Here is a 27,948-nt window from a genome sequence, read left to right as displayed (position 1 = left end):
TAGGCTGCGTCCCCTTACTTGGCTTTAGACATTCAGCGCGTCAGGTTCGCTTCCTCCGCAGCTCTGTGGCTCCGGTGAAGAGTCTGCCCTCTTGCAGGGAAAACACCCCCTGGGAATGACACAGGGCCCTGGGGCGGGACCTAGGTTTCTGATCACATGTGAAGAGAGGAATGGTCCTTGTCTCGGGTACCTGATGAAGTGAATCACGTGTGACTCACCGGACATCAAATAAGCCAATAACATGGGGACTTGCGTGGGTGCTAGAATGTTTACAGTGCTCAAGGAGACATTTACAGTTACATGGTTTATTCTGCAAATAACCAGGGGTTGTGTTAGGCTTTGAGAGCAGGGAGCACAGAGCCTTCCACGTCCGGGGCCCTGCACGCCCTCAGTAACCGCAGCTCTTTGAAGGGAAGGGGAGCCCAGGCAAGGGGGTGACCTGCCCCTGCTGGGGGGTCAGGCCGGGGCCTGTCCCTGTTAGTCCAAGAACAGAGGGGCTGCCTTGGGCTCAGTCCAGGCCAAATTCAATGTCGCCCCAGTCTTCTCTGGCCTTGGGCTCCGGGCACTCCTCAGGCTCCGTCTCAGACTGGACTTCATCCTTTTCAGGGCTGTTTCCTAAAGAGCCAGGAAATGGGTAACTCGGTGTTCTTGGGAAGTGCGGCCAGCCCTCACATCTTCCCGCGTGCTGGCCTCGGGGCAGCTACGCAAGCTGGTGTTCAGCAAGAAGCCTGGCTGCCATCCGGTGTGGATTACAGCGGGCGTTGTCTGCGTTCAACAGCTCCCGAGTTGCATACCCGGAGGCACAAAGCTGAACACAGAGCTACCCCCAGTGCGCTTGTGACCAGCAAGCACTAGCCAGCTTCCCCCAAAGTGCCTCTCCCTGGTCATGGGCACAGGCCCCAGCGCCAGGCCGGCGGGCATGTCAGGGTGTGGCTTTACCGGTCCCACCCAGCCGGGCACTGTGGGCACCGTCCCCGCCTGCTGAAGCTCCCTTCCCGGCCAGCACCATCTCACAGTCATTCATCCTGGTCCTGGGCCTTCACGTGGAAGACCCACACCCTCCGGCCAGCTGTCACCCTCGTTTTGTCCCATATTCCCAGCTGCGGTATCACCGGTCCCCTCCTTCCCTCAGCAGCCTTGGTCTGGAAGGGCCAAGGATGGGGAAGGTCGGGGAGGGGGTCGGTCTGGCAGCTCGTTGGCCCCGGCCGACGACTTAGGAACATGCTCTAGCGATTTCCGTGGTCTCTGGAGAGGTCGTGAATGACCCCTCTGAGAACCCGGGTATTCCTAGGGCAAAGGCCCAGGTGGCCACCCGCTCTGGGTTTGGGTGGTCCACAGTCCATTTCCCCCTGAGAAGCTTTTGGCCCCTGTAGCCTTGAAAGTTGGGTGACACTACCTGGAGGGGAGGCCAGAAGCAGGTCCCCATCCCTGTCCTCGCTGCACGGGGCTGGCGCGGCTTCCCTTTCGCAGGCTGGGGGCCAGGGTGGTCGCCCTGAAGGCTCATCGTCGTCCAGCTCCTGGATCAGTGGGCGAGGGGCCTTGGTGTCTCTCCTGTGGGTTTCCAAGTCCCTCTCTGCTGCTGCTTTAAATATGCCTGTAAAGGGCGTCTCCGTCTCGGCCTTCCTGCAGGTGTCCTTGGAGACTGCGAATATATTGGAAAGGGTGTCTGTGGATGTGTTTTCCAGCACTGGGAGTGAGGTGTAGTCTAGTTCAGGGTCACTGTCGTCACTCAGGCTCGAGATGGCTGTAATCTTTGGAAAGCACATCTTCTGTTAAAAGAGAAAAGATGTATTTGAACATTTCTGTTTTCACCATAGTCTCTAAAATGCACAATGCTAATTCGGCTTTTTTATTCCGTCACACTGTGGGCCCGAGGGAGCACAGCACTTGCTGCTTGAAAATCCGGCCTCAGGATGGACACTCCTTGGCAGCCGTCTGTGAGCCCTAGAGACCACGGTGAGCTCTGCAGCCAGGTCTCCACTCCCTCCGGCCCTCGTCAGGTCTCCGTGTGGTACGGCCCTCGCCCACTCTGTTCCTGCTGCACCAACACCCTCCTGGGTCCCTGAACGGTTCATCTGTGAGCCTTGGCTTCTGACGGGCTCCGCCTTCACCCGGCCACCTAGTCGTGCTTTGGAGGTCAGGCCCCCACGGAACTGTGGTCTCCTGTGTCTGTGTCCCTCCTTCGATGACGAGCTCCTGCCCTGAGATTACACCTTAGGCTTCCCTCTCCTTGGGCCCCCCAGGGATGGCCCACACTGGCTCTCAGTACCGCCAGAGGGAGGAGGGTTGGGTCACCTTGGGAGAGGTCCCTATAGGGCCTTCTATGCTCTCCTCCCTCCCTTCCCCTGCCCGTGTGTCGCTGTGGTACAGACATTCACTAGATGAACATACGGATACATCAAAAGGATAGAAAAAAATGTTCAGATAATTATGTACAGAACATGATTATTAAAAATCAGTGATAAAAGATCTGTTCAAAAAAACCAAAGCGGCTAGTGGTGAAGCCTCAGCAAGGGGAGCAACAGTAAACAGCCGCATTTCCTTAGGTGAGGCGAGAAGGCTTCAAGCACCAAGCACAAAGGGCTTGCAGCTTCCCGAGATACCTGGTCAGTGACGGGGCTGGAAGGGAAGGTGGGACTGGGGGGATGTGTGAGAGGTCACCTTGTGCTGGTCTCCCGGAGATCCGCCCGCATCCACGTCTTCCAAGTCAGGCAGGTCCTGGAAGAGAAGACGACCCCCGTCAGCAGGAGGGCACGCTCCCAACGCCCGGTCCACGGGCCAGACGCGGCCGCACAGCCAACCAAGCCTGCGCTACGTGCTCCGAGTGTGGAGGGGCCCGCGGAGTGACCCAGGCCACTCAGGCCACGTGCACGCTCGAAACACACGCAGAGGCAACACCAGGTACCTGGATCTGATCGGTGAAAGATTTGCAAGGTGTGACATGTTTCAAAAATTTCCACCTCTTTCTCCACTTCACTTTGGTGTTACTCACCCAGTTCATCTGGGGGGAGACGTACCTCCTATACACAAATTTGTCTTAGGACTCTATGTGGCATAAAACGAGTCTATTTTGGACCTCCCCCAAAGTAGGGGGGCTTTTCTGTTTTGTGCTGTGCTTGGGGGTATCTTCATCTATAGCACCCCGTCCAGCGTGTGAGGCAGGCACAGTGTGTGGTTAGATGCATGGGCTCTGGAGCCACACTGCCTGCGTTGCTACTCCTGCTCCATCGTTGCCTGTCTGTGTAGCCTTGGGCAAGTTGCTTAACCTCTCTGTTTCTCAATTTCCTCATCTGTAAAATGGGGATGACAATGGTACCTATGTCTTAGAGTTACTGGAAGGGTTAAATCAATCGATAACAAGATGTGTTTAAAATAGTGCCGGACAAAGAGGAAGAACAGTCAGTACTAGCTTAGTGTTGGGGTCCTGTATACGGTCAGTTATCAAATGTTAGGGAAGAATTGCCCACTTTTGTTTGTCATATGTATATGCAGGCCCAGAAAACCAGAAACCCACTCTGAATATTGGCTGTACTCAGTTGAACACTTATTGAGCCACGTGAAATTGTGAGGTTGGGAATGAAACACCCGTGTAGGAGTTTATGGAAGAAGCGGGCGGGGGCAGGCGACGCTGCGCGCACGGCTTGAACAGAAGGAGCTCACTCGTGGGCAGAGAGGCGGGCCGTCCTCCGGGCGAGCAGGGTGTGAGGCTACGGGTGGGGGGCACCGGCCCCCACCCCTCGCCCCACCAAAGCACCGTTCCCGGGGGTCATGGCAAAGTGTGTACGTCCCCGGAGACCCATTCCTGTGGGCACAGCATGTCAAACTGTTATCAGAGCGGAAGGGCTTCAGGGAGGAGGGCCATGCTCCGGGCCGTGATCAGTCCCAAGGTCAGGCGGCCCCTCACTGAACAAGCCCCAGGGGACGGGCCGCTGGACAGCCAGGCCAGGCCAGGGTGCAGGAGCAGCGAGAAGCCAGGAGGACGGGCAGCTGTCCACAGAGGATGAGGCTCTGACGATCAAGGGCAGCTTTCGCAACAGTTGTGTATACGGCCAGCCAGGCAGAGCTGCTTTCAGTGTAGCTTCTTTGGGGAAAACACGTCAAGAGTTTTGTAGACGTAGTTCAAGGGGACTCATCTGGGCCATCGCTTCTCAGTCTTGAAGGTGCACAGGCACGGACCCCCCTGGGGGAGGGCTTATTTACTGCAGGTTCTGAGCAGTGGGTCTGGGGTGGGGCCCGGGGTTCTGCCTCCTAAGCAGCCCTCAGGGGAGACCATGCCTGCTGGCCCAAGGGCCACACTCTGGGCAGCGAGGATTTGGAAGTTTTGTGTCTGATCTGATACCGGCTGTACCGCAGGTACTTCTCTGCAGATGCACCAATTACGTACGTCGATGAAGAGCTTCTCCTTCGTCTCCAGTCGGATGGCTTCCAAGTCTTCAGCTCCACAGAGCTCTGTACCTGATGCACTTTCAGTGGCCACAGTCTGGGGAGCTGATTCTAAGGAACAACAAAGAGTTATATTAATCTTGGAGTTAGTTTCATACACCGTGGACAGACGGGCAAACCTGAGGTTAAGGCGATTCCAAGAGGAAGGACAAAACCCTCGGGTCTGAAAGCCTCCAGCCCCTGTGACAGGAGCTGCAAGAATCCCAGGTTAGGACAAGATTATGTCTGAAAGGAAAGGGAGACAGCTGCCCCCTTTCTGGAGCCTGGAGATGGAAGCACCAGCCAGGAATCCGTGAAGAATACGCAGGAACCTTGGAAAAGGCATGATTGATGGGCCAGGAGATGAAGAAAGAAAGGCCGTGGTGCCAAAGGCCAAGTTTCACAGCCCCTCCTGCTGCACGAGCGTCAGGGAGACCTGTGAAGTCACCGCAGGGTTGCCTGTGGAACGTGGAGTCCAGACGGGGCTTGTCTTCCTCCCCCAGGCCCCTCCTGTCCTGCCCTCTGCTTCCTCTCCGGTCTCCATGATTAGAGATGAATGGCCCCGCTCTGCTCATGACACGCTGGTCCGCTGTCTGCCCTGAGGACTGGCCGTGCCCAGTTTGACTCGAGAGCCACATTGGGGCACCCGTTTAGAATGAAACAAGGGGGACTTCCCTGGTGGCACAGCGGTTAAGAATCCACCTGCCAGTGCAGGGGACACGGGTTCAATCCTTGGTCCGGGAAGATCCCACATGTCGCAGAGCAGCTAAGCCCGTGCGCCACAACTACTGACCCTGCTCTCTAGAGCCCGCGAGCCGCAGCTACTGAACCCGCGTGCCACAAGTACTGAAGCCCGTGCGCCTAGAGCCCGTGCTCTGCAACAAGAGAAGCCACCGCAATGAGAAGCCCGCGCACCGCGATGAAGAGTAGCCCTTGCTCGCCACAACTGGAGAAAGCCCGCACGCAGCAACAAAGACCCAAAGCAGCCAAAAATAAATAAATAAAATAAAATAGGCAAAGTAGATAAACAGACGTTAAAAAAAAAGAATGATATGAGGAAGTGGGCAGGGGCTTCCGGGGCTGCTGTGGACGATCCCAGGCCCACCTCCCAGGCCCGGTTTGTCGTGGTCTCTTCCACTTGGCTGTGCCCGTGGCTTCGCAGCTTCTAATTACGACAGCAGTCTGCTTCCCCTCCAACCAGCCCTTCCCCCGGACCCCTGTGTCCTGCTCGTGGCACCGTGGCGTCCAGCTTCCCAGCCAGCAGAAGCTTTAGTCCAGGCAGCTGCCAAGTCCCTTTGTTTCCTAAAACCTACCTGCTTAGGCTTTGCGTGCCGGGAAAAGGCGAGGCAGGGAAGAGACTACAGTTGTTGGGCGTGTTCCTTACGTTGCCTCATGCGATCCGTGGCAGAGACTGTTCCCACTTCGCAGGGGCTAGAACGGGCTCCGGGAGGTTTTGTGGCTTGCTTGATGTGGCTCAGCTGGTTACGGGGCTGGACTTGGGTCTGACCTCAGGGTGTCTGTCTAGAAAATTTGCTGCCTCGCCTGTTCACAGAGTGTTTTAGTGAAACGCGTGTGTCATCCTCTGTACCGTTTTGGTGACCACTGGAAGGAAGCTAAGGCTCCTCTAGACAGAGTGTCGTCAGATAGAGGTGGGACACGTGTGTCTCCGTGACAGTATGCGCTCACATCACGTTTTCCCTGTATCACTGAACATCTTCTTCCCCTACTGGTTACCCAAGCCGGCAGCCTGGGCATCATTCCTGAAGATTCTTCTTTGCCCAATCTTTCAAACCAATCACCAAGTCCTGACTATCCTACCACTTACGGAAGAACAACGCTTTGTCATGTATTTAGATCAGAATTGGCCGAAGGCATGTTTTAATTTCAAGCAATTTGCAGGGAGAAAACTAAACTAAGCAGTCAGGTGCTTTCTGTCTAATATAATACATTGAGTGGTAGATTAATAAGTATCAATATGATTACTGAGATCACTTACAACTTAAGCAAGTAAATTCACTTTTCCATAACAAACACACTTGTGACTTAAAAAATTTCTTAAAAGAATGCATTTTCCTCTGAGGTCATCACAAGACTTTAATGGTTATTCTGAGAAAATAAATAAGAGCTTTGTAAATAGTTGTGGATCTTGGCAAAACCCTTTCTCTTTCTTACTGAAAATCTTAACCATAGAGAGGAACTGGCATCATGATTCAAGATGCAGAACATGTACATTTTAATCCTATTTCAGACCTTTGCCCCACATGGGTTATTTTTTAATTATACTCGTGTTGTCACTAGAATGTAAATATGGAATATTCTGTAAACTTTTCTTCCTTATTTTGTGGAGAAGGGCAATAAATAACACAGCACTTAATTTCTTAAAAAAAAAAAAAAAAAAATCGGGATGGGGAGCTATTCAAGCCTCCGAGCCCTGACTCGGTCCCCAGGCAGCCTTCCCTGGTTCCTGACTCCATGATGAGAGAGGATGAGCCCAGGAAACGCAGCAGAGCTGCTCGTACCGTTTATCTCCTAATTTCCTGCATCCTTCACTAGGCCTCGTGACTTGTAAGGAAAGACTGTGTGCCACGCAAGAAAGGTAAATGGAAAAGTGATTTTTTTTAAACAGATGGCTTTTATATTTAAATTTGCTTTTCTTGGGGTTGAGTAACTTGCGTGGAAGAGGGACCTCCTTGTTCTGACAGCCCAGCTCCCCTCTTGGGACTCAGGACACCCAGAGGGTTTAGCTCAGTAGGGAGGGGACTATGGGGGAGGGGTGGGCAGCAAAGGCCCTGGGGGCTTAAAAGCAGGGAGGATGGCAGTGAATCGAGATAGAGACCAGCTTGGTCTCTGCGGGCAGATCTGGCTTCAGTTCTGCCCCCACTATCACTTGCTGTGTGACGTGGAGCAGGTTACTTCACCTCTCTGAGCCCCAGTTGCCAACTCAGTAACATGGGTTAATGGTGAGAGCACCTGATCGTGGGACTTTGGGGAGGCTAAGCTGGAAGTCATGGCCTTGGCTGACATGTTAGATAAACATCTGGCTGTGCCTCCCTCTTCCGACCTGCCGCAGGTTGCCAGCTCCTTGTTAAATGTGCCCCTAGTTCAGGAAGGCAATTGATGGTTTCACTCATAGAAAACTCTGCTTCTAGGCTAGGTGCAGTTTCAAGGCAAAAAAACTTAACGGAGTGGGAGTGAGGATGCAGGCAAAACCTTGTATCCGGATCTCAGAATACACGTGCCAACACCTGCATCAGTAGTTCAGAGAATGCCCTTTTCCCGTGTGTTTAATACATGATTAGTGCCCCTTTTAAATAATAAAACCTATAACATCGCCATCTGTGGGAAGCTTGAGGGAAAACGTGACCCTTGTCTAGTAGAAATTCTCTCCCAGAAACCAAGGAGTGACCAGGTCTTGGAGGGTCTACAATCCCATCCAGCAAAGTGGTGCCAGGAGCCATAGAAAGCAGGGCTTCAGTGCCTCCCAAGGGAAATTAAATCGAGACAAGTCACGCTTCTCATAGATGCATTGCAGCCGCACGCAGTCTCACGGCAAAGTCAGAAGAGGAGCTGCGGCAGCCACCTGACAAGTGTGAGTTGGGCATCAGAGGGATGCGCGGGGCATGTCCCCCTCCCCGGGAGCCTGTTCTCTCTGTGACTCTGGCTGTTTAGATCCCACGCACTTTCCTGCTCCTTCCCTGCTCTCCGCCCACTGCTCCCGCCTCACCTGCTGGGACCCCGGGGGACTTCATGAGCTCCAGCATCCCTGATGGGGGCCAGGGCCATGGATGTCAGCACAGTCACAGGTCACCTCACTCCCTACACCACCCCTCCTTCCTAAGGTGCGTTTCTATTTCCCACAGACATCTTGTTAAAGACTCTAGGCTACAAGATAAATTTTTCAGATGTTACTGAACAAAACGGGGGTGGGTAGTAAATCCCAGTGAATAATGGAGCACTGATTGTTTGGGGGTATGGAGTGGCCAGTAAGGTTTTGAAAAGAATAATTAAAATAGAGCTCAGTTGAGTTAATCTTTGAGGATAGTCTGCCCTGCCATTATCTTCAGCTGGAAAGATAATTCACCCATCTCTGGTGCCCTGGGGTGTGGCCTTTGCCCCCCCGGCAGTCTAGAGACTAGGGTTACTTCGAGGTCTCTCCCAGACAGTGGGGGCCAGACCAAATGACCTCCCCAGATGGACCTCAAATCCTGCTCAGGCTGGGAACGGAAGGTTCGGGTCTCCCAGGGCTGCACAGACACAGCAGTAATGGGCAGTGTCCAGGGCCGAGTCCTGGGTCTATCTGTTAGTCAGCAGGGCCCCAGGAACTTGGGAGAACCTGCCAGTGGGCTGCCCTTCTAGATCAGCATCATCCACTGTGGTAGCTATGGCCGTGTACCTGCAATGTGGCCAGTACTCCTGAGGGGCCGGATTTTAAATTTTATTTAATTGTATCTACTTTTAATTCATTTCAATTGAAAAAATGAAGCAGCCCAAAACAACTTGCTTCTTTTCATAGAGATGCATTTCACCTTAACTATTCAAAAGTAAGCATGTGAATTGAGATGTGCTATAAGTGGCATATACAGGCTGGATTTTGAAGACTTAGTGTCAAAAGGGGGAAAATATCTCATGAATAATTTTATGATGATATAAGTTATTATATTTTAGATGTACTGGGTTAGATCAAATACACTGTTAGCGTCTCACCCATTTGTTTGCACCCTGTTGAAGCTGATACTAGAAATGCAGTCCTGGCTCCCCTTGGGGTTCTAGATAACTCGCAGACCCAGCAGTCAGAAGTGGAAACCCGAGGCCCCCAGATGGGTGCTGGCCCAGCGACACCCCTGTTGTTCGCAACCACCTACCTTCCCAGGCAGCTCCGGGGCTCGGTGGCGGGGCCTCGGCAGGGTGCGCCCCTCCTGGCTCTCCGTCAGCATCCACAGGCAGCTCCTCCGGGAGACGCGACTCTTCTGACTTTTCTGGGAATAGCTCGTCCTTGGCCTCGAAGCTCTCCTTGACAGACAGCTCCGTCTTCTGCCACCTTTCTCTGTCCTCTGCAGGCGCTTCCTCCCCTTCCACACTGGCGCCCAGGTCCCCGGCACTGTCTGGCGTGAGCACCTCCCCTGAACAGAAGTCCACAGTGAGCTGGGAACATCCTGGGAGGACAAGGGGGACCTGCGGCGAACTGCCGGGATGGTCATCAGAGCGCTGTTTAGGTGCTAAATACACGGGCTGGAAGCCCACCGGGCGATGCCTAGCGCGTGCACTGCCGGCACAGGACACAGCCACTAGAAAGCTGTGCAGGGGGCTCTTAGGAGACGCAGGCTGAGGTGTTTGGGGTTAAGGGCCACGATGTCTGCCTTTGCTTTCAAATGGCTCAGCAGAACAGGAAAGACTGTGTGCATGTGTGCCCATGTGTGCCAAAATATGAACAACCTTCCGATCTAAACAGACAATTCAGCTGTTCATTTTAACTATTCTTTAAGCTTTTCTTAAAACTTGAAAAATATCAAAAGTAAAAGTTGGGAAAAGGGAAATAAAACCATGCTACAGGGGAACGTCTATTTTATGGGACTATTATGCTGATTCAAAAGAGTAGGCAAAAAGCAATATAGCTATGCCAGGGGCTTCCCTGGTGGCACAGTGGTTAAGAATCCGCCTGCCAATGCAGGGGACACAGGTTCGAGCCCTGGTCTGGGAAGATCCCACATGCCACAGAGCAACAAAGCCCGTGTGCCACAGCTACTGAGCCTGTGCTCTAGAGCCTGCGAGCCACAACTACTGAGCCCATGCACCACAACTACTGAGCCCATGCACCACAACTACTGAGCCTGCACGCCTAGAGCCCGTGCTCCACTACAAGAGAAGCCACCGCAGTGAGAAGCCAGTGCACTGCAAAGAAGAGTAGCCCCCGGTCACCTCAACTAGAGAAAGCCTGCGTGCAGCAATGAAGACCCAATGTGGCCAAAAATAAATACATTAAATAAATAAATTTATATATATAAAAAAGAAAGCAATATAGCTATGACATTTTTTTCTATTAAAAAAAAAATATGTGTTACATGCATGAGGAAAAGCCAGGAAATACCCGCACTGAATACTGAGCGGTTCTTGCTATGATACTGTTATTACTCTTGCCTTTCTATGTTTTCTATGTGTAGCGTATTCACATTTTGTAATTAGGTGAAAAACACTAAATGTCATTTAAAAGCACACATAGAGACTCTGGCTCTTCTACTGGGTGTAAGAGGAGGAAGGGGGTTCCTACTTAATAAGGTGCCCTGAGCACCGTCCTTGCATGAGGTCAAGGGCAGGTGGATCCGCAGGTACATGAACGAATGGTCCCCACCCCCCACCCCCAGTCCCCGAGATGAAAGACTGTGAGTTCAACAGCCCAGATTTTTAATCTAAACGGAGCTCAGGGTCCTCCTTGTGTCTCAAGCATGCACCTTGCTCTTGGCTTGCTTTCTGCCGTTTCCTCTCCTCAGCCTGGCGCTTGATTGCAGCTAAGGCCTCAATGCTGTCTGTGATCTTCTTCCGCTCTCTGCTCTCCCACTGCTGTCTCTCCTCCTTCTCAGCTGTGTACCCTCCTCGTGCCCAGGCCTCTGCACAAGCTCTGTTTAGGAGTATTAAAAACAAAAAACAAACAAGAACACCCCAGAAATTGGGGAGGTTTGAATTGTCACAGGTTCGAAGTAAATCCAAAACATATACTATCTGACCAAACTTGCTCATTTTCCCCAAAATCAAACTAAAGGCACAGGACATATGACTGCAAGGATACATATTAACACATGCACATTTTAATCTTTAAACTCTAGTGGTTTGCAAAGCCTTCCAGATATGAGGCCAAGAGCACAAGTGACAAAAGAAAAAAATAGAGAAATTGGACTCCACCAAAATTAAAAATGTGTGTCATGCAAAGAATACTATAAATAAAAGGCAACCCACAGAATGGGTATGCAAATCATACACCTGATCGGGGGTTGTATCTAGAATATATAAAGACCTATTGCAACTCATTAATACAAAGATGACTTAAAAACGGGAAGAGGTTAAAAGAATGAGAAGACAAACTGCACTGGGAGAAAATATTTGCAAGAAAGATAACTGAAAAATGGCTTGTATCCAAAACATACAAAGAACTATTAAAACTCAAAAATGAAAAAGCACACACATTTTAAAAAGTGGGCAAAAGAGCTGGACACCTCACCAAAGAAGACAGGCAGGTGGCAAACAAGCTCATCATCATAGGACGTCAGGAAAGTGCAAATTAAACCAATGAGATGCCACTTGACACTCAACAGAACGGCTAAAATCCAGAACACTGACAACACCAAATGCCGGGAAGGCTGTGCAGCGACAGGAACGCTCCTTCATTGCTGGTGGGAATGCAAAATAGCGCAGCCCCTTGGAAGACAGCCTGGCAATTACAAAGCAAACATATTCTTACATGTAATCCAGCAATCGTGCGCCTAAGTATTTACTCAAATGCGTTGAAAACAAATGTCCACACACAAAACCCTGCACACGAACATTGATAGCAGCACTGTTCACGACAGCCAAAAAGTGGAAGCAACCCAAATGTCCATCAGCTGACAGATAAAGAAAATGTGGGCTGAGATAGCCTCATCCACCACAGGGCAGACAGCAGAAGCAAGAAGAACTACAATTCTGCAGCCTGTGGAACGAAAACCACATCCACAGAAAGACGAGATGAAAAGGCAGAGGGCTATGTACCAGATGAAGGAACAAGATAAAACCCCAGAAAAACAACTAAATGAAGTGGAGATAGGCAACCTTCCAGAAAAAGATTTCAGAAAAATGATAGTGAAGATGATCCAGGACCTCAGAAAAAGAATGGAGGCAAAGATCGAGAAGATGCAAGAAATGTTTATCAAAGACCTAGAAGAAATAAAGAACAAATACCTAGAATAATTAAAGAACAAACAGAGATGAACAATACAATAACTGAAATGAAAAATACAGTAGAAGGAATGAATAGCAGAATAACTGAGGCAGAAGAATGGATAAGTGACCTGGAAGACAGAATGGTGGAATTCACTGTCACAGAACACAATAAAGAAAAAAGAATGAAAAGAAATGAAGACAGCCTAAGAGACCTCTGGGACAACATTAAACGCACCAACATTCACATTATAGGCGTCCCAGAAGGAGAAGAGAGAGAGAAAGGACCCAAGAAAATATATGAAGAGATTATAGTCGAAAACGTCCCTAAAATGGGAAAGGAAATAGCCACCCAAGTCCAGGAAGTGCAGAGAGTCCCAGGCAGGATAAACCCAAGGAGAAACATGCTGAGATGCACAGTAATCAAACTGACAAAAATTAAAGACAAAAATTATTAAAAGCAACAAGGGAAAAACGACAATTAACATACAAGGGAACTCCCATAAGGTTAACAGCTGATTTCGCAGCAGAAACTCTACGAGCCAGAAGCGAGTGGCAATGATATATTTAAAGTGATGAAAGGGAAGAACCTACAACCAAGATTACTCTACCCGGCAAGCATCTAATTCAGATTCGACAGAGAAATCAAAAGCTTTACAGACAAGCAAAAGCTAAGAGAATTCAGCACCACCAAACCAGCTCTACAACAAATGCTAAAGGAACTTCTCTGAGTGGGAAACACAACAGAAGAAAAGAACCTATAAAAACAAACCCAAAACAATTAAGAAAATGGTAATAGGAACATACATATCGATAATTACCTTAAACGTGAATGGATTAAATGCTTCAACCAAAAGACACAGGCTTGCTGAATGGATACAAAAACAAGACCCATATATATTCTGTCTACAAGAGACCCACTTCAGACCTAGGGACACATACAGACTGAAAATGAGGGGATGGAAAATGATATTCCATGCAAATGGAAATCAAAAGAAGGCTGGAGTAGCAATACTCATTTCAGATAAAATAGACTTTAAAATAAAGAATGTTACAAGAGACAAGGAAGGACACTACATAATGATCAAGGGATCAACGCAAGAAGACGCTATAACAATTATATATGCACCCAACATAGGAGCACCTCAATACATAAGGCAACTGCTAACAGCTATAAAAGAGGAAATCGACAGTAACACACTAATAGTGGGGGACTTTAACACCTCACTTACACCAATGGACAGATCATCCTGACAGAAAATTAATAAGGAAACACAAGCTTTAAATGACACAATAGACCAGATAGATATAACTGATATTTATAGGACATTCCATCCAAAACCAGCAGATTACACTTTTTTCTCAAGTGCGCACGGAACATTCTCCAGGATAGATCACATCTTGGGTCACAAATCAAGCCTCAGTAAAATTAAGAAAATTGAAATCATATCAAGCATCTTTTCTGACCACAACGCTATGAGATTAGAAATGAATCACAGGGAAAAAAATGTAAAAAACGCAAACACATGGAGGCTAAACAATACGTTACTAAATAAGAGATCACTGAAGAAGTCAAAGAGGAAATCAAAAAATACCTACAAACAAATGACAATGAAAACACTATGATCCAAAACCTATGGGTTGCAGCAAAAGCAGTTCTAAGAGGGAAGTTTATAGCTATACAAGCTTACCTCAAGAAACAAGAAAAATCTCAAATAAACAATCTAACCTTACACCTAAAGGAACTAGAGAAAGAAGAACAAACAAAACCCATAGTTAGTAGAAGGAAAGAAATCATAAAGATCAGAGCCGAAATAAATGAAATAGAAACAAAGAAAACAATAGCAAAGATCAATGAAACTAAAAGCTGGTTCTTTGAGAAGATAAACAAAATTGATAAACCATTAGCCAGACTCATCAAGAAAAAGAGGGAGAGGACTCAAATCAATAAAATTAGAAATGAAAAAGGAGAAGTTACAACAGACACCACAGAAATACAAAGCATCCTAAGAGACTACTACAAGCAACTCTATGCCAATAAAATGGACAACCTGGAAGAAATGGACAAATTTCTTAGAAAGGTATAACCTTCCAAGACTGAACCTGGAAGAAATAGAAAATATGAACAGACCAATCACAAGTAATGAAATTGAAACTGTGATTAAATATCTTCCAACAAACAGAAGTCCAGGACCAGATGGCTTCACAGGTGAATTCTATCAAACATTTAGAGAAGAGCTAACACCCATCCTTCTCAAACTCTTCCAAAAAACTGCAGAGGAAGGAACACTCCCAAACTCATTCTATGAGGCCACCATCACCCTGATACCAAAACCAGACAAAGATACTACAAAAAAATAAAATTGAAGACCAATATCACTGATGAATATAGATGCAAAAATCCTCAACAAAATACTAGCAAATAGAATCCAACAACACATTAAAAGGATCATACACCATGATCAAGTGGGATTTATCCCAGGGATGAAAGGATTCTTCAATATAGGCAAATCAATCAATGTGATACACCATATTAACAAATTGAAGAATAAAAACCATATGATCATCTCAATAGATGCAGAAAAAGCTTTTGACAAAATTCAACACCCATTTATGATAAAAACTCTCCAGAAAGTGGGCATAGAGGGAACCTACCTCAACATAATAAAGGCCATATACAACAAACCCACAGCAAACATCATTCTCAATGGTGAAACACTGAAAGCATTTCCTCTAAGATCAGGAACGAGACAAGATGTCCACTCTCACCACTATTATTCAACATAGTTTTGGAAGTCCTAGCCACGGCAATCAGAGAAGAAAAAGAAATAAAAGGAATACAAATTGGAAAAGAAGAAGTAAAACTGTCACTGTTTGCAGATGACAAGATACTATACATAGAGAATCCTAAAGATGCCACCAGAAAACTACTAGAGCTAATCAATGAATGTGGTAAAGTTGCAGGATACAAAATGAATGCACAGAAATCTCTTGCATTCCTATACACTAATGATGAAAAATCTGAAAGAGAAATTAAGGAAACACTCCCATTTACCACTGCAACAAAAAGAATAAAATACCTAGGAATAAACCTACCTAGGGAGACAAAAGCCCTGTATGCAGAAAACTATAAGACACGGATGAAAGAAATTAAAGATGATACCAACAGATGGAGAGATATACCATGTTCTTGGATTGGAAGAATCAATATTGTGAAAATGACTATACTACCCAAAGCAATCTACAGATTCAATGCAATCCCTATCAAATTACCAATGGCATTTTTTACAGAACTAGAACAAAAAATCTTAAAATTTGTATGGAGACACAAAAGATCCCGAATAGCCAAAGCAGTCTTGAGGGAAAAAAAACGGAGCAGGAGGAATCAGACTCCCTGACTTCAGACTATATTACAAAGCTACAGTAATCAAGACAATATGGTACAGGCACAAAAACAGAAACATAGATCAATGGAACAACATAGAAAGCCCAGAGATAAACCCACGCACGTATGGTCAACTAATCTATGACAAAGGGGGCAAGGGTATACAATGGAGAAAAGACAGTTTCTTCAATAAGTGGTGCTGGGAAAACTGGACAGTTACATGTAAAAGAATGAAATTAGAACACTCCCTAACACCATACACAAAAATAAACTCAAAATGGATTAAAGACCTAAATGTAAGACCGGACACTGTAAAACTCTTAGAGGAAAACATAGGCAGAACACTCTTTGACATAAATCACAGCAAGATCTTTTTTGATCCACCTCCTAGAGTAATGGAAATAAAAACAAAAATAAACAAATGGGACCTAATGAAACTTAAAAGCTTTTGCACAGCAAAGGAAACCATAAACAAGACGAAAAGACAATCCTCAGAATGGGAGAAAGCATTTTCAAACGAATCAACGGACAAAGGATTAATCTCCAAAATATATAAACAGCTCATGCAGCTCAATATTAAAAAAACAAACAACCCAATCTAAAAATGGGCAGAAGACCTTAATAGACATTTCTCCAAAGAAGACATACAGATGGCCAAGAAGCACATGAAAAGCTGCTCAACATCACTAATTATTAGAGAAACACAAAACTACAATGAGGTATCACCTCACACCAGTTAGAATGGGCTTCATCAGAAAATCTACAAACAACAAATGCTGGAGAGGGTGTGGAGAAAAGGGAACCCTCTTGCACTGTTGGTGGGAATGTAAACTGATACAGCCACTATGGAGAACAGTATGGAGTTTCCTTGGAAAACTAAAAATAGAATTACCATATGATCCAGCAATCCCACTACTGGGCATATACCCAGAGAAAACCACAATTCAAAAAGACACATGCACCCCAATGTTCACTGCAGCACTATTTACAATAGCCAGGTCATGGAAGCAACCTAAATGCCCATTGACAGACGAATGGATAAAGAAGTTGTGGTACATATATACAGTGGAATATGACTCAGCCATAAAAAGGAACGAAATTGGGTCATTTGTTGAGACGTGGATGGAGCTAGAGGCTGTCATACAGAGTGAAGTCAGTCAGAAAGAGAAAAACAATTATCGTGTATTAATGCATATATGTGGAATCTACAAAAACGGTACAGATGAACCGGTTTGCAAGGCAGAAATAGAGACACAGATGTAGAGAACAAACGTATGGACACCAAGGGGGGAAAGTGGCAGGGGTGGTGGTGGTGTGATGAATTGGGAGATTGGGATTGACATATACACACTAATATGTATAAAATGGATAACTAATAAGAGCCTGCTGTATAAAAAAAAAATGTGGGCTTTCCAAATGGAATATTATTTCACAGCATTATTTTGGAAGTATTTACTGACACAGGGTGCAATGTGGGTGAACCTTTAAAATATGCTCAGTGAAAGAAGCCATTCACAAAAGACCACATATCGTATGATTCCATTTATAGGAAATGCCCAGAATAGGCAAATCCAGAGAGATAGAAAGTAGATTTGTGGTTGCCAGGGGCTGGCAGAGCGGGGTTGGGGAGTGACTGCTAATAAGTAAGGGCTACTTTTTGGGGTGATAAAAATATTCTAAAATTGATTGTGGGGTGTGGTTGGACAACTCTATGAACATACTAAAAAACCACTGAATTGTACACTTGAAATGGGTGAACTGTTCTAGGGGCTGGAGATACAGCAGGTAACATAAGAGATGACATCGCTTGGTCTGTTAGAGCTGCCCTTTTATGGGGAAACAAGTGTGTCAGACGCGGATGTGTCTTGAGAAATCAGGCTGAAGAGACAGCAGGTGGAAGTGGCAAAGGTGCTACTTAGATAGGTGGTCAGTCATGGAGATCTTCAGATGATGACAGGTGAGAAGACACCTGCAAACACCTGTGAAGAGCATCCCAGGTGGAGAGAACGTCAAGGGCCCAGTGTGGAACAGCTAGAGAGTGCTGGAATGAGGCTTCAAACCCAGGTGAACCCAAATCCTGAAGAGAAGTCATGCTGCACCGTCCAGGGCGGGGGTCTCCCTGCTGAGGGCCCAGCTCAGGTCCCTGTTTACACTGTCCTGCTGGGCGGCACTGCCGCAGTGTGGGGACTCACAATCCTCTGGGACAGCCGTTCCCGCTGGTTCCCTCCTCCTACCAGCTGGTACCTGCTTAAGTCCCACGTGATACTAACAGATACTCACAAGGACCCCACGGTCAGTATTGTCCCCACTTTCTGGATGAGGAACCTGAAGCTGGGGAGGTTGGCGCTCAGCTACGGGCACAGGACCCGCAGCTGCAGAGCTGGGCTTGGAGGTCCACCCGCAGGCCCTGCCCGCCCGCTTTCCCCCTGAACACCCAGGGCTCAGTGCTGGGGAAACGGATGCATCTCAGCCCAACTGCCCAGAAGCAGGGATCCTGGTTCTCTTACCTGGTCCAAGTGGAGGCTCCCCATTCCGATTGAAATCTGTGTTAGTTTGACTAAAATTTGTGAGTTCAAAAACATACTACCAGCTACGTTTCTTTTTAAGTGTTGGAAAATTCAGATTTGCACTTCCCTTCAGGCCATCCCAGTTACTGAGGTTTTATTCTAAGCTGGAATGAATGAATAGTGGCCTCAATCAAAAAGTAAATTAAGGGAATTTCCTGGAAGTCCAGTGGTTAGGACTCTGTGCTTTCACTGCCGAGGGCGAGGGTTTGATCTCTGGTCAGGGAACTAAGATCCCACAAGCCACGAGGCGTGGCCAAAAAGAAAAAAAAAGGTAAATTAAAAACCCAGATAAAAGCAGTGATGATACACATGGCAGTCCTGGGTTCAATATTCTTGATATGCAAAGAGCTCTTATGAATCAGTAAGAAAAAGCATCCCCACAAAAGGAAACTGGGAAGAAATCATGAATGCAATACTCATAGAGAAGGAAATGTAAATGCCTGACAAAGGTAGTAAAAATGACCAACTTCCATCAGTTACCCAAAAATGCAAATTTAAAACGAGGTACTGCGACTTCCCTGATGGCGCAGTGGTTAAGAATCTGCCTGCCAATGCAGGGGACACGGGTTCGAGCCCTGGACAGGGAAGATCCCACGTGCCGCAGAGCAACTAAGCTCATGCACCACAACTACTGAGCCTGCGCTCTAGAGCCCGCGAGCCACAACTACTGAGCCCATGTGCCACAACTACTGAAGCCCTTGTGCCCTAGAGCCCGTGCTCTGCAACAAGAGAAGACACTGCAATGAGAAGCCCGCATACCGCAATGAAGAGTAGCCCCTGCTCACCGCAACTAGAGAAAGCCCGCACGCAGCAACAAAGACCCAATGCAGCCAAAAAATAAATAAATGAATAAAAATTAAATAAATAAAATGAGGTACCACCTTCACTCATCAATTGGCCTGGCAAAGATTTTTTTTTTTTTTTTTTTTTACATGGCTGTGTCTGGGGAAGTTATAAGTTGATACAAACATTCTAGAAAACAATTAGAAAATATTTAAAAACACTTTTTAAAAGTCTCAAACCACAGTCTTTAATCCAATAATACAACTCAGGGTTCCATCCTAAGGAAATAACCGGCCACGAGATCAGAGGCTTATATAGAAGGATAATTATCAAGGGATTATGAAAAATCTATGAATAAGTGCTCAAAGACAGAATTTCCTATTATAAACAATCATGTAAGCCATTAAACCTATTTCACTGGAATATTTAATGATGTGTGGAAATGCTCAAAAATCAGAAATTTTTAAAAGTTTAATATTGAGCATGCTCAACTATTACCTATTAAGTATGATCAAAAGGCTTTTCGTTTCCTTACCTGTCCTTTGGAAAAACTGGTCTATCATCCAGGTATGTTAAACGTTTTAGTCGAACAGTGACTGTCCTTCGATAATTAGGGATGTTCCTGATCACTGGGTTTCCCATCAAATTCAGTACACGCTGGAAGCACACAGGCAGAACCACATTAATCACTGAAAAATGGATGCGATTAAAACAGTTAATATGTGCAGTGCTCTGAAAATAATAAACAGGGAGTGTCGACATCAAATCATGAAGACGGTATCAGAGAAGGCAGAGGCTTTCTTTGTTTCTGCGCCATCAGAACTGTCCCGAGAATTGGGCAGCCCTTTCTTCTATTACACTTGAACTTCAGATCCTAACTCTCATCGTCCTTCCAGAACAATATTGGAAAACACTTCCTGAGGCCTTTACCCAAGGGCAGTGATTGCATTAGTTTTGCTCGCCCAATCTCTTTTACTGAAATTAATCTCCAATTGATCGTTTTCTGTCCTTCCCAGCCAGGACCCATTTTAAGAAAATGTACACAGCAGCTAGACAAATAAGAAGTGGTGACTGAGGGGATAGGATGCAAAGTGCCTGCTTATCTACTGCCAGACTTATAGGTCTCCTGGATGTCAAGTTGGGACCAGGAAAGGGAAAGTGACACAGCAGTGCCAGTGTGCTGTCCCCCCCGCCTTTAGATACTGTCACCTCCCCTCCTGCCGATGAAACTCAAGAAGGTGAATGGTCAAGGTGACATGTGGGTGAAACATTTAACATCGGTTTGCCTGAACTGGCAAAATGTTTTTCATATCTAAAGTGATTTTTCTTGTTCAGGAAAATAAATATACTGGTTCAAGTGACCTGTTCTGTGGGGCTGAGTGGGGGGAGCACTGTGCCCCAGGGGCAGGGACTAAAGGGCTGCGTGTGTATGGAGAATGTAAAAGCCATCACAAAACAACCATGAGGCAGACTGTTCTTGTTATGGGTTGAATTGCGTCCCCCCAGCAAACTCATATGCTGAAGTCCTAACCCCCAGCGCCTCAGAATGTGACTGTATTTGGAGACAGGGTCTTTGACGAGGTGATTAAGATTAAATGATGTCATTAGGGTGGGGCATGATCCAATAGGTCCTTGTAAGAAGAGGAGATTAGGACACAGAGACACACACCGAGAAGGCCATATGAGGACCCAGGGAGAAGACGGCCATCTACATGCCAAGGAGAGAGGCCTCAGGAGAAATCAACCCTGCTGACACCTTGATCTCGGACTTCTAGCCTCCAGAATCATGAGAAAATAAATTTCTGTTGTTTAAGCCACTCAGTCTGGTACTTTGTTATGGCAGCCAGGCCAAAAAAGGGTATTATAATACAGCTTTATATTATCACCATATACTGGTGATAATATAAATTCTAAATTAGTCTTTGGTGACAGTCTGCTCTACAGATTGTTCTTGAACTATGATTTGCTTACTGTTTTTCTTTAAATGGACTCACTTTTTCCTTCTTATCCATACCCTAAGCACTAAACAGTGAACTCAAGTTTTTTGTGTGCTATTTGGAATATTTTTTCCTAGTTCACATGACAACACATATACACTAAAAAGCAAGGAAGTCGTCAAAGGCTGCTGGAGTTGAGTCCAAAGGACACAGGAGCCGCCTGGAGGGGTTGCAACAGGCCAGAAGATGGACCATTCAATCACCCCAAATTAAAATGACAGCAAGGGTGAAATCATATCAAATACTGTATCTGTAAATCTTTGTGTTCACGATGAAAACGTGAACCTTTAGAGGTTCAACCTCATTGTCACCTTTAGAGGTTCCTACGTTCTTGACTCATTTCTCTGAAAAGGAATACATAAAAAAAAAAAAAAAAACCAACAAGCATTTATCCTAGCTTTTTCTTTCTTTTTTAAAAAATATTTATTTATTTATTTGGTTGCACTGGGTCTTAGTTGTGGCAGGTGGGCGCCTTAGTTGCGGCTCACGGGCTCCTTAGTTGTAGCTCACTGGCTCCTTAGCTGTGGCATGTGAACTCTTAGTTGCGGCATGCATGTGGGATCCAGTTCCCTGACCAGGGATCGAACCCAGGCCCCCTGCATTGGGAGTGCGGAGTCTTACCCACGGCGCCACCAGGGAAGTCCCTATCCCAGCCTTTTCTATATGCACTTTATATTAGGGAGGCATGAATTGATGAGCAAAACTGCTCTTTGTGGAAGCATTCCAGCTAATAGGTGCAGAAGGAATAAGAGACTTAGGATATGGTCACTGTGTGACCCCTAATGAAATCACACATGGAGGCAACGTGCATCGGGAGCTGCAGGAACTATCAGGGGAAGGGTTGATGAGGGACTTCATGAAGGCTGGATCTGACTGACAGCAGCCAAACCCACGAATCAAGCTTAAAGTTACAAAAAGAGAGGCAACCAGACTTACAGGTGCCCTGATTGATGCAACAGCAAACCTCAAAGTTATATTCTGAGCCTGGATCTGATCAGGTCTCTGGCTCCATCATCATCAGTTTACAAGAGATACTGGGGACAGCAGAACACGTTAAACCACACCAAGAGGATGCAGTCAACTGAATCCAGGAAGTGGCTGACAGCCAGAGGAGGGACCGGTTTCCTCAACAGATTTATGGGGGGGGTGGGGGGGTGGGGGAAAACAGCCAAGGGGAGACTGTGATAGATCAAGAGATTTGAGAGATGCATAATCCAAATACGATGTGTGGATCTGGTTTGGATTTGCAAAACCCAACAGTCAAAGCACATTTTTGAGACAAATGGGGAACACTGAATATGGACTGGTTATTAATTGTCATTCTGATAATATTTTAGATAATAGTATTGTGATGATGCTTTTAAAAAGCCCTTATCTGTCAAGAATACACACTGAAATATTTGTGGGTGAAACGATACGGCACCTGGCATTTCAAACACTCCAGCTAAAAATACAGAGAGGGAAAATAAAGTGTGATGCGTGTTAAGAAAGCAGGGAGAAAGGAAGGGGGAAGGGAGGGAGGGGAAAGAGAAAACAGATTTGCTGTCTACAGAACACAAGATAACGCAAGTTGTGTGCGTGTGTGTGTTTTACCAAGTCAGGCATGCTCTCGAGAATGCTCAGGATCTCTGGGTCACTCAGCTTGTTGTGGGAAAGGTCAAGGACACAGACTTTCAAACACTCCTTGAGATGCTGAACGTCTTCCACGGTCTCTAAGTGGTTGTGGGCCATCTGGAGCGTGTTGAGGACCGGCAGGCAGGCTGGAAGGGGAGGTCGGCAGAAGTAAGCAACACGGTTGGAAAAGAATGTTACGAACCTCCGCTAGGAAACGGTGGTGGACGTGGGGGCCTAGAGAATGCCCACCCCCACCCCGCCCCGCCACGGCAGGGCCTTCTTACAGAGGTTTTCAATGGTCTTGATGTAATTGTTGCTGATATTGAGAGCATCCAGTTTCTGCAGAGGTTCTAGGTTCTCGATCTTATGGAGCAAGTTCACTTGCAAGAAGAGGCATCGCAGGTCCGTTTGGGCCTCTAGGTTCTCAATTTTCTGTATTCCGTTGCACTCCAGCCAGAGACAACGCAGCCCTGTGTACTCTTCCAAGTTCTCGATGCGGTCAAAGCCTAGTGGGGAGGAAGGGGGAGTTGGTTAAGCTTCTACACACTCAGAGGCACAGGGGTCACCCTCTTTTTTGCCTATCTGCCCAGCATCCACACGTCCTTCCTCAGTTACACCACTGCCTCTTTGGAGGGACATCCCTGTCCTGATACTACCCCATGGCTCTCTGCAGGGAGCTGGTCACGCTTAGCCAAGTGGAGCCAACCTTCATGAATCCTGGGGAGCTTTGCTGGCTCCATTGGAAAGTGGTAACTTTCTGCTAGAATTGCCAGCCTGGTAGGGTAGAGCCTAACACTGAAGCAGCCACCTTCCCTTCTCGCCTGGGAGTCGGGGGAAGTGAGGGGTGACCTGTCTGAAATGAATGAGCACAAGGGAAAGCAGGGCCAAGGAAAGGGGAGAAACAGCCTCGTGAAGATACGTGGTGAGCACCAGGATCCAGCTGTACCTGAAGCCAGTCCAAACTTCAGGTCTGGTTTTACGGTATTTTTCAGTTTTATGAGCCACATTTAAGGTGAGGAAAACAAACATTTTTGTTTCCTTGAGTGACTCATTATAGATTTGTAATTCACGGTGCACCTGCTATTACCAAAACTTTTTCAAAGTCATTTGTTTTATTGCCTGAAAAGTTTTAACCAGAAGTTTTTATTAAAAAAGGGTAATAGCAACGATGAGGCAGAACCACCCAGCTAAGTCATTCCCAGATTCCTGACCCTCAGAAACAGTATCAAATAATGATAATTTTTTAAGTTGGTAAGTTTGGGGATAATTTGTTAGGCAGCACTAGATAATATAGGCATATCTCTCTCCTAATTCTTCTACCTCTCTAATTCTTTCTACTCGGTCTAACCCACTGGGTCTTCTTCTTCTTCCCACCTCTTAAATATTGGTCCTCTGGGGTCTGCCCTCCTAAGTTATCTTATCACTGTTACACCTAGACGTTGGGTGGAGGATTTTGGAGGGGGCAACGTGGAGGTGAGGAGACCAGTTAGGGGTCGTTCCACACCTTTAAAGTAGTTGTGCTGCTGGAGCCCTCCGTGAATCTCCCTGGCACAGCGTGAACCTTCTCACAGTGGCCGCCCTATCCCCCAAGACACCAAAAGCATCTTTACCATATCCGTCTCTGTATCTTCAGCACTTGCCGGGCACACAGAAGGCTCTCAGTAAACATTTACTGAACAAATGAACATAAAGATGGTCTGATGAAGCAGGGTGGCCATCCCAAATTCAGCACAAGGTTGGGAGTTACCACTCTGCTTCCTCATTGCTGGAATAGCCCCGTCTATGAACCTGAACTTAAGTTTATGTGTGATACTGGACACCGACACAGTCCTTCACAACGTAACCCTCCCAAGCCCAAAGTATTTACAAGTAGCTACTGGTTCGAAAGAGTATGAGTCCTTTAGCAAATATAAATAAAAGATACCAACGTGTTTCCCTTGAACCCATATTAACTCCAGTCACGTAAGACTTTTTCTTCAAAGAAATATTATTGCTTTTCCATGCATCTCCACTAAACTCTGAAATTTCTACTTAAATATAAGTTAAGAACACCAGATGATCCCTGCGAGTAATTCTTAACACCACTAGAGTCTTTCCACCTGACATGAGGTAGCTCCTCCACCAGACCCTTACCTTTATAGTGTAAATACAGCGTATCGTTCAGTGCTGGGGTAATATAAAGCTTGTGCTTCTTGCACAGTTTTTGTAGAAAATTTTTAGTCATTCTGTTGAATGAAAAACATGAACAAGAAATTTATTTCAATTTGTCAGCTGTAAAATATATCCCATAAATTCTTTGCCACACCCATTCCGTCCACAAATTCCACAATATTCTATATGCCCAATGACTTTGTTTATAGCTTTCAAGGCTTCATCCAATATTGTGACTTTCAGCCTTCTCAAAAACTGCAAAGTGTGTTCTAATAGAAGTACCTTTGTGTCATCAAGAACTACTCATGTTTCTCTCTCTCCAGGTCCAGCATTAACGTTGTATAGATCGTGGTTAGTTATGCCACAGAGCAATGCCATCCTGACTCTGTGACTAATCCTCAGACATGGGGCCGACTATTTAATCTCTATGAGCCTCAATTTCCTTATCTGGACAAAGGGGTGATTATCACATCCACCTTAGTGGGTAAAAGCGTGCTGTGACTGGCAACAGCACACCCACGTACCTGGGGCCACGATCTTCTTTGTCATCTCTTTGGTGTGCTAAGCGACCATCTGACCAGCTATCACCACTGTGTTTCTGCTCGCTGAGGTAGGAAGTGTCCGAAGGACCCAGGCATGTTTCCTTAGGATCATTAATTTCTGTAAAATAAGAGATTGGTTCTATAGAGATCGAGAAATGTATAAAAAATGTCCCCCAATTTCAACTTGATGAATAACTGTCCACTTTTAGCATGGAACCGGTACTCTTTAAATGTATCACAGTGATTTTTAAAGCACTGATAAGGACTATGAAAATTTCACTTCTAGGCAGATCTTTGATAAAACCTCTTGTACAGCTGGACACGGAGACGTGTGCAAAGATATTCACTTCTGTGTTACTTCTAACAGCCAAAACCTATTAACAATGCAAATGTTCATCCATAGGGACTGGTTAAATAAAGCAACAGATTATTATTCTGCCTTGGAATAGAATGCACTGGAGCTATGTCAATCAATATGGATAATTCGCAGAAACACATATGGAGTGAAAAAAGTTTCATAATAAGCACAGGATATCATTTACATAAATCAAACCCACACAAACCTATGCTATGCATTGTTTAAGGACACATTTTAGATAGATAGATAGATAGGTAGATAGATAGGGAGAGAGACAGACGAGATTGAAAGAACCCACACAAAATTCTGGAGGCGGGGAGAAGGTAATGGGACTAGGAATAGAGGTGGGGTAGGGCAAAAAACATCAAACTTATCTGAAATGTTTTATTTCTTTAAAAAAAGACTTCAGGTACATATGATTAAAATGCTAATCATTTTCAATTCTCGGTGGCGATACATGGGTGTTTGTTATAATGTTCTCTGTTCTTTTTAAAAAGTTCTCAAAAGAGGAGGGAGGACCAAGATAGAGGTAGGGGATTAAGAAATATAAACTACCATCTATAAAATAAATAAGCTACAAGGATGTATTGTACAGCATAGGGAATACAGCCAATATTTTATAGTAACTGTAAATGGCATATAATCTATAAAAATTTTGAATCATTATGTTGTACACCTAAACTAATATAATATTATAAGTCAACTATACTTCAATTTTAAAAAAAGCTCTCAAAAAACACACAAGAAGAAACAAAAATGATGGGAATATCTTTGGTAGAAAGAAAATGAACACGTTCAAATGCACTTATTTTTTTTTAAAGGTCAATCAAAATTGGCTGATTCAAATGCACTTAATCTTAAGGGCTGTTTGCTGCTGCTCTCTGGGTGTCCCTGTGGACTACCGAATGAGATTCAACACTCCGTGTGTGGGACTGTATCTTATAATTTCCCATTTCCCACTGCATACAATGCCCAGCCACAAGAGGCACGAGATAAAGGTTTGTGGAAGAAAGACTAGGTGCTCAATATACATAATAATTGATTGCTTATATTAGTAACTAGAACTACCATTTATTACTGGCCCAATGTATGCCAGACACTCTAATTATAACTATCTCGCTTGCAAAACAGGAGACTGCCCTATACAGAGCTTAAGCTCTGGGCAAACAGCCATAAAGCCGGCAAGTTGCAGAGGGGTAGTGTGAACCCAGCAGGAGTGGCTTCAAACCTGTGTCTGTGCACAGAGAAACAAGGCTTCCCTACAGCAACTCTTACAGGGCTTGCCTGGACAGTCAATGCTCAAGATATATTTGTTGGCTGGGTTCAAAAAATGAGACACAAATCAAGTAGTTTCTTTACCAGTCCCTAAAAAGTTTCCCTTACAGTCCAAGCCAAGCAGGAGCGGAGGCTGTTTTCTAAGCCCATTCCGGAAAACTTTGTTGAGGAGTCACGTCAGAAGCACCAGCTCGTCATTCACTCTGTCTACCACAGATCAGGCACTGGACCGGCCACTGCCAGTTCAATCAGGATGTCCTGCCCTGACATAGCTTGTCGTCTAGAGGGGGAGAGAGCCTTTGATCTTACATGGTGCCGGCAATAAAGGGAAACAGTCAAAACATTAAAAAGTTGGGCGGTGGGGAGAATGGTGTGTTCAGTGAGGGCTTGGGCTCTGGAGTCAGACTGTCCAGGCGTGAGTCTGTTCTGTCATTGACTGGCTGAGGGTAATCTGTTTGGAGCAAGTTCTATAACCTCTTTAAGTTCCAGGTTCCTCATCTGTATGAAACTGCTGGCTGTGAAGACTAGGTGTGTGGTGCTGGGGCGCAGCCCGTCGCCCCCCCTCGCCTCCCTGGGGCGGCTGTCGGCACCTTCCTTGCGGTCCCCTTGGCCTGCGTTCCTGTGGTCACCCGCCGACTCCTCCAAGCCCGGCTCCCGCGCGCAGTCCTGCTCCGCTCCCCCGTCCGCCACGGGCTCCGAGGCCTCGCGGTGCATGTTTATTCCGGAAACACTGAACACCCCGTAGCAGTGGGGAAGCCCGGTTGTGTGAGATCTCTACGTCCTCCAGCCCGCCAGGCCACTCTGCGTCTGCGTCTGCGTCGTTGGCAGCCCTACGCTTCCCTGGTACCCCCCGCGGCAACCGCTGCGCACGCGCACTCGGGATGCCGGGGGCGGGTCCCGTAACGGCCCCGCCCCCAGCGCGTGCGCGGGTCACGTGGGGGCGCGGCCC

The 27,948-nt window shown here is 46.4% G+C and overlaps 1 protein-coding gene and 1 long non-coding RNA gene across 4 annotated transcripts; one reads left to right on the top strand and one right to left on the bottom strand.

Moving 5' to 3' along the window:
• Positions 1 to 289: 289 nt before the first annotated feature.
• DNAAF1 (dynein axonemal assembly factor 1) lies at positions 290 to 27,833 on the bottom strand. Of its 3 annotated transcripts, XM_059905560.1 has the most exons (12): positions 27,590 to 27,832; positions 25,349 to 25,484; positions 24,807 to 24,898; positions 22,958 to 23,179; positions 22,653 to 22,819; positions 19,598 to 19,719; positions 10,869 to 11,035; positions 9,285 to 9,542; positions 4,385 to 4,494; positions 2,662 to 2,718; positions 1,397 to 1,769; positions 290 to 615 (listed from the first exon to the last, which is right to left on the bottom strand). In XM_059905560.1, exons 1-12 carry the CDS (start codon positions 27,711 to 27,713, stop codon positions 509 to 511), a joined length of 1,935 nt encoding a protein of 644 aa, XP_059761543.1. In that variant the 5' UTR covers positions 27,714 to 27,832; the 3' UTR covers positions 290 to 508. The 3 variants fall into 3 exon arrangements, 2 of the variants coding, with proteins under 2 accessions (XP_059761543.1, XP_059761542.1); XM_059905559.1 differs by having other exon boundaries at positions 536 to 1,769; positions 27,590 to 27,833; XR_009499150.1 differs by lacking the exons at positions 290 to 615; positions 1,397 to 1,769 and having other exon boundaries at positions 2,684 to 2,718; positions 3,515 to 4,494; positions 27,590 to 27,833.
• Positions 2,146 to 7,183, top strand: LOC132354027 (uncharacterized). Its single transcript, XR_009499151.1, has 3 exons — positions 2,146 to 2,606; positions 2,712 to 2,934; positions 4,354 to 7,183. It is a non-coding gene; the product is annotated as an uncharacterized LOC132354027 (long non-coding RNA).
• Positions 27,834 to 27,948: the final 115 nt, after the last annotated feature.

This window comes from Balaenoptera ricei, chromosome 19 (assembly GCF_028023285.1).
Source record: "Balaenoptera ricei isolate mBalRic1 chromosome 19, mBalRic1.hap2, whole genome shotgun sequence".
Taxonomy (NCBI): Eukaryota; Metazoa; Chordata; class Mammalia; order Artiodactyla; family Balaenopteridae; genus Balaenoptera; species Balaenoptera ricei.
This window is presented reverse-complemented; position numbering and strand designations above follow the sequence as displayed.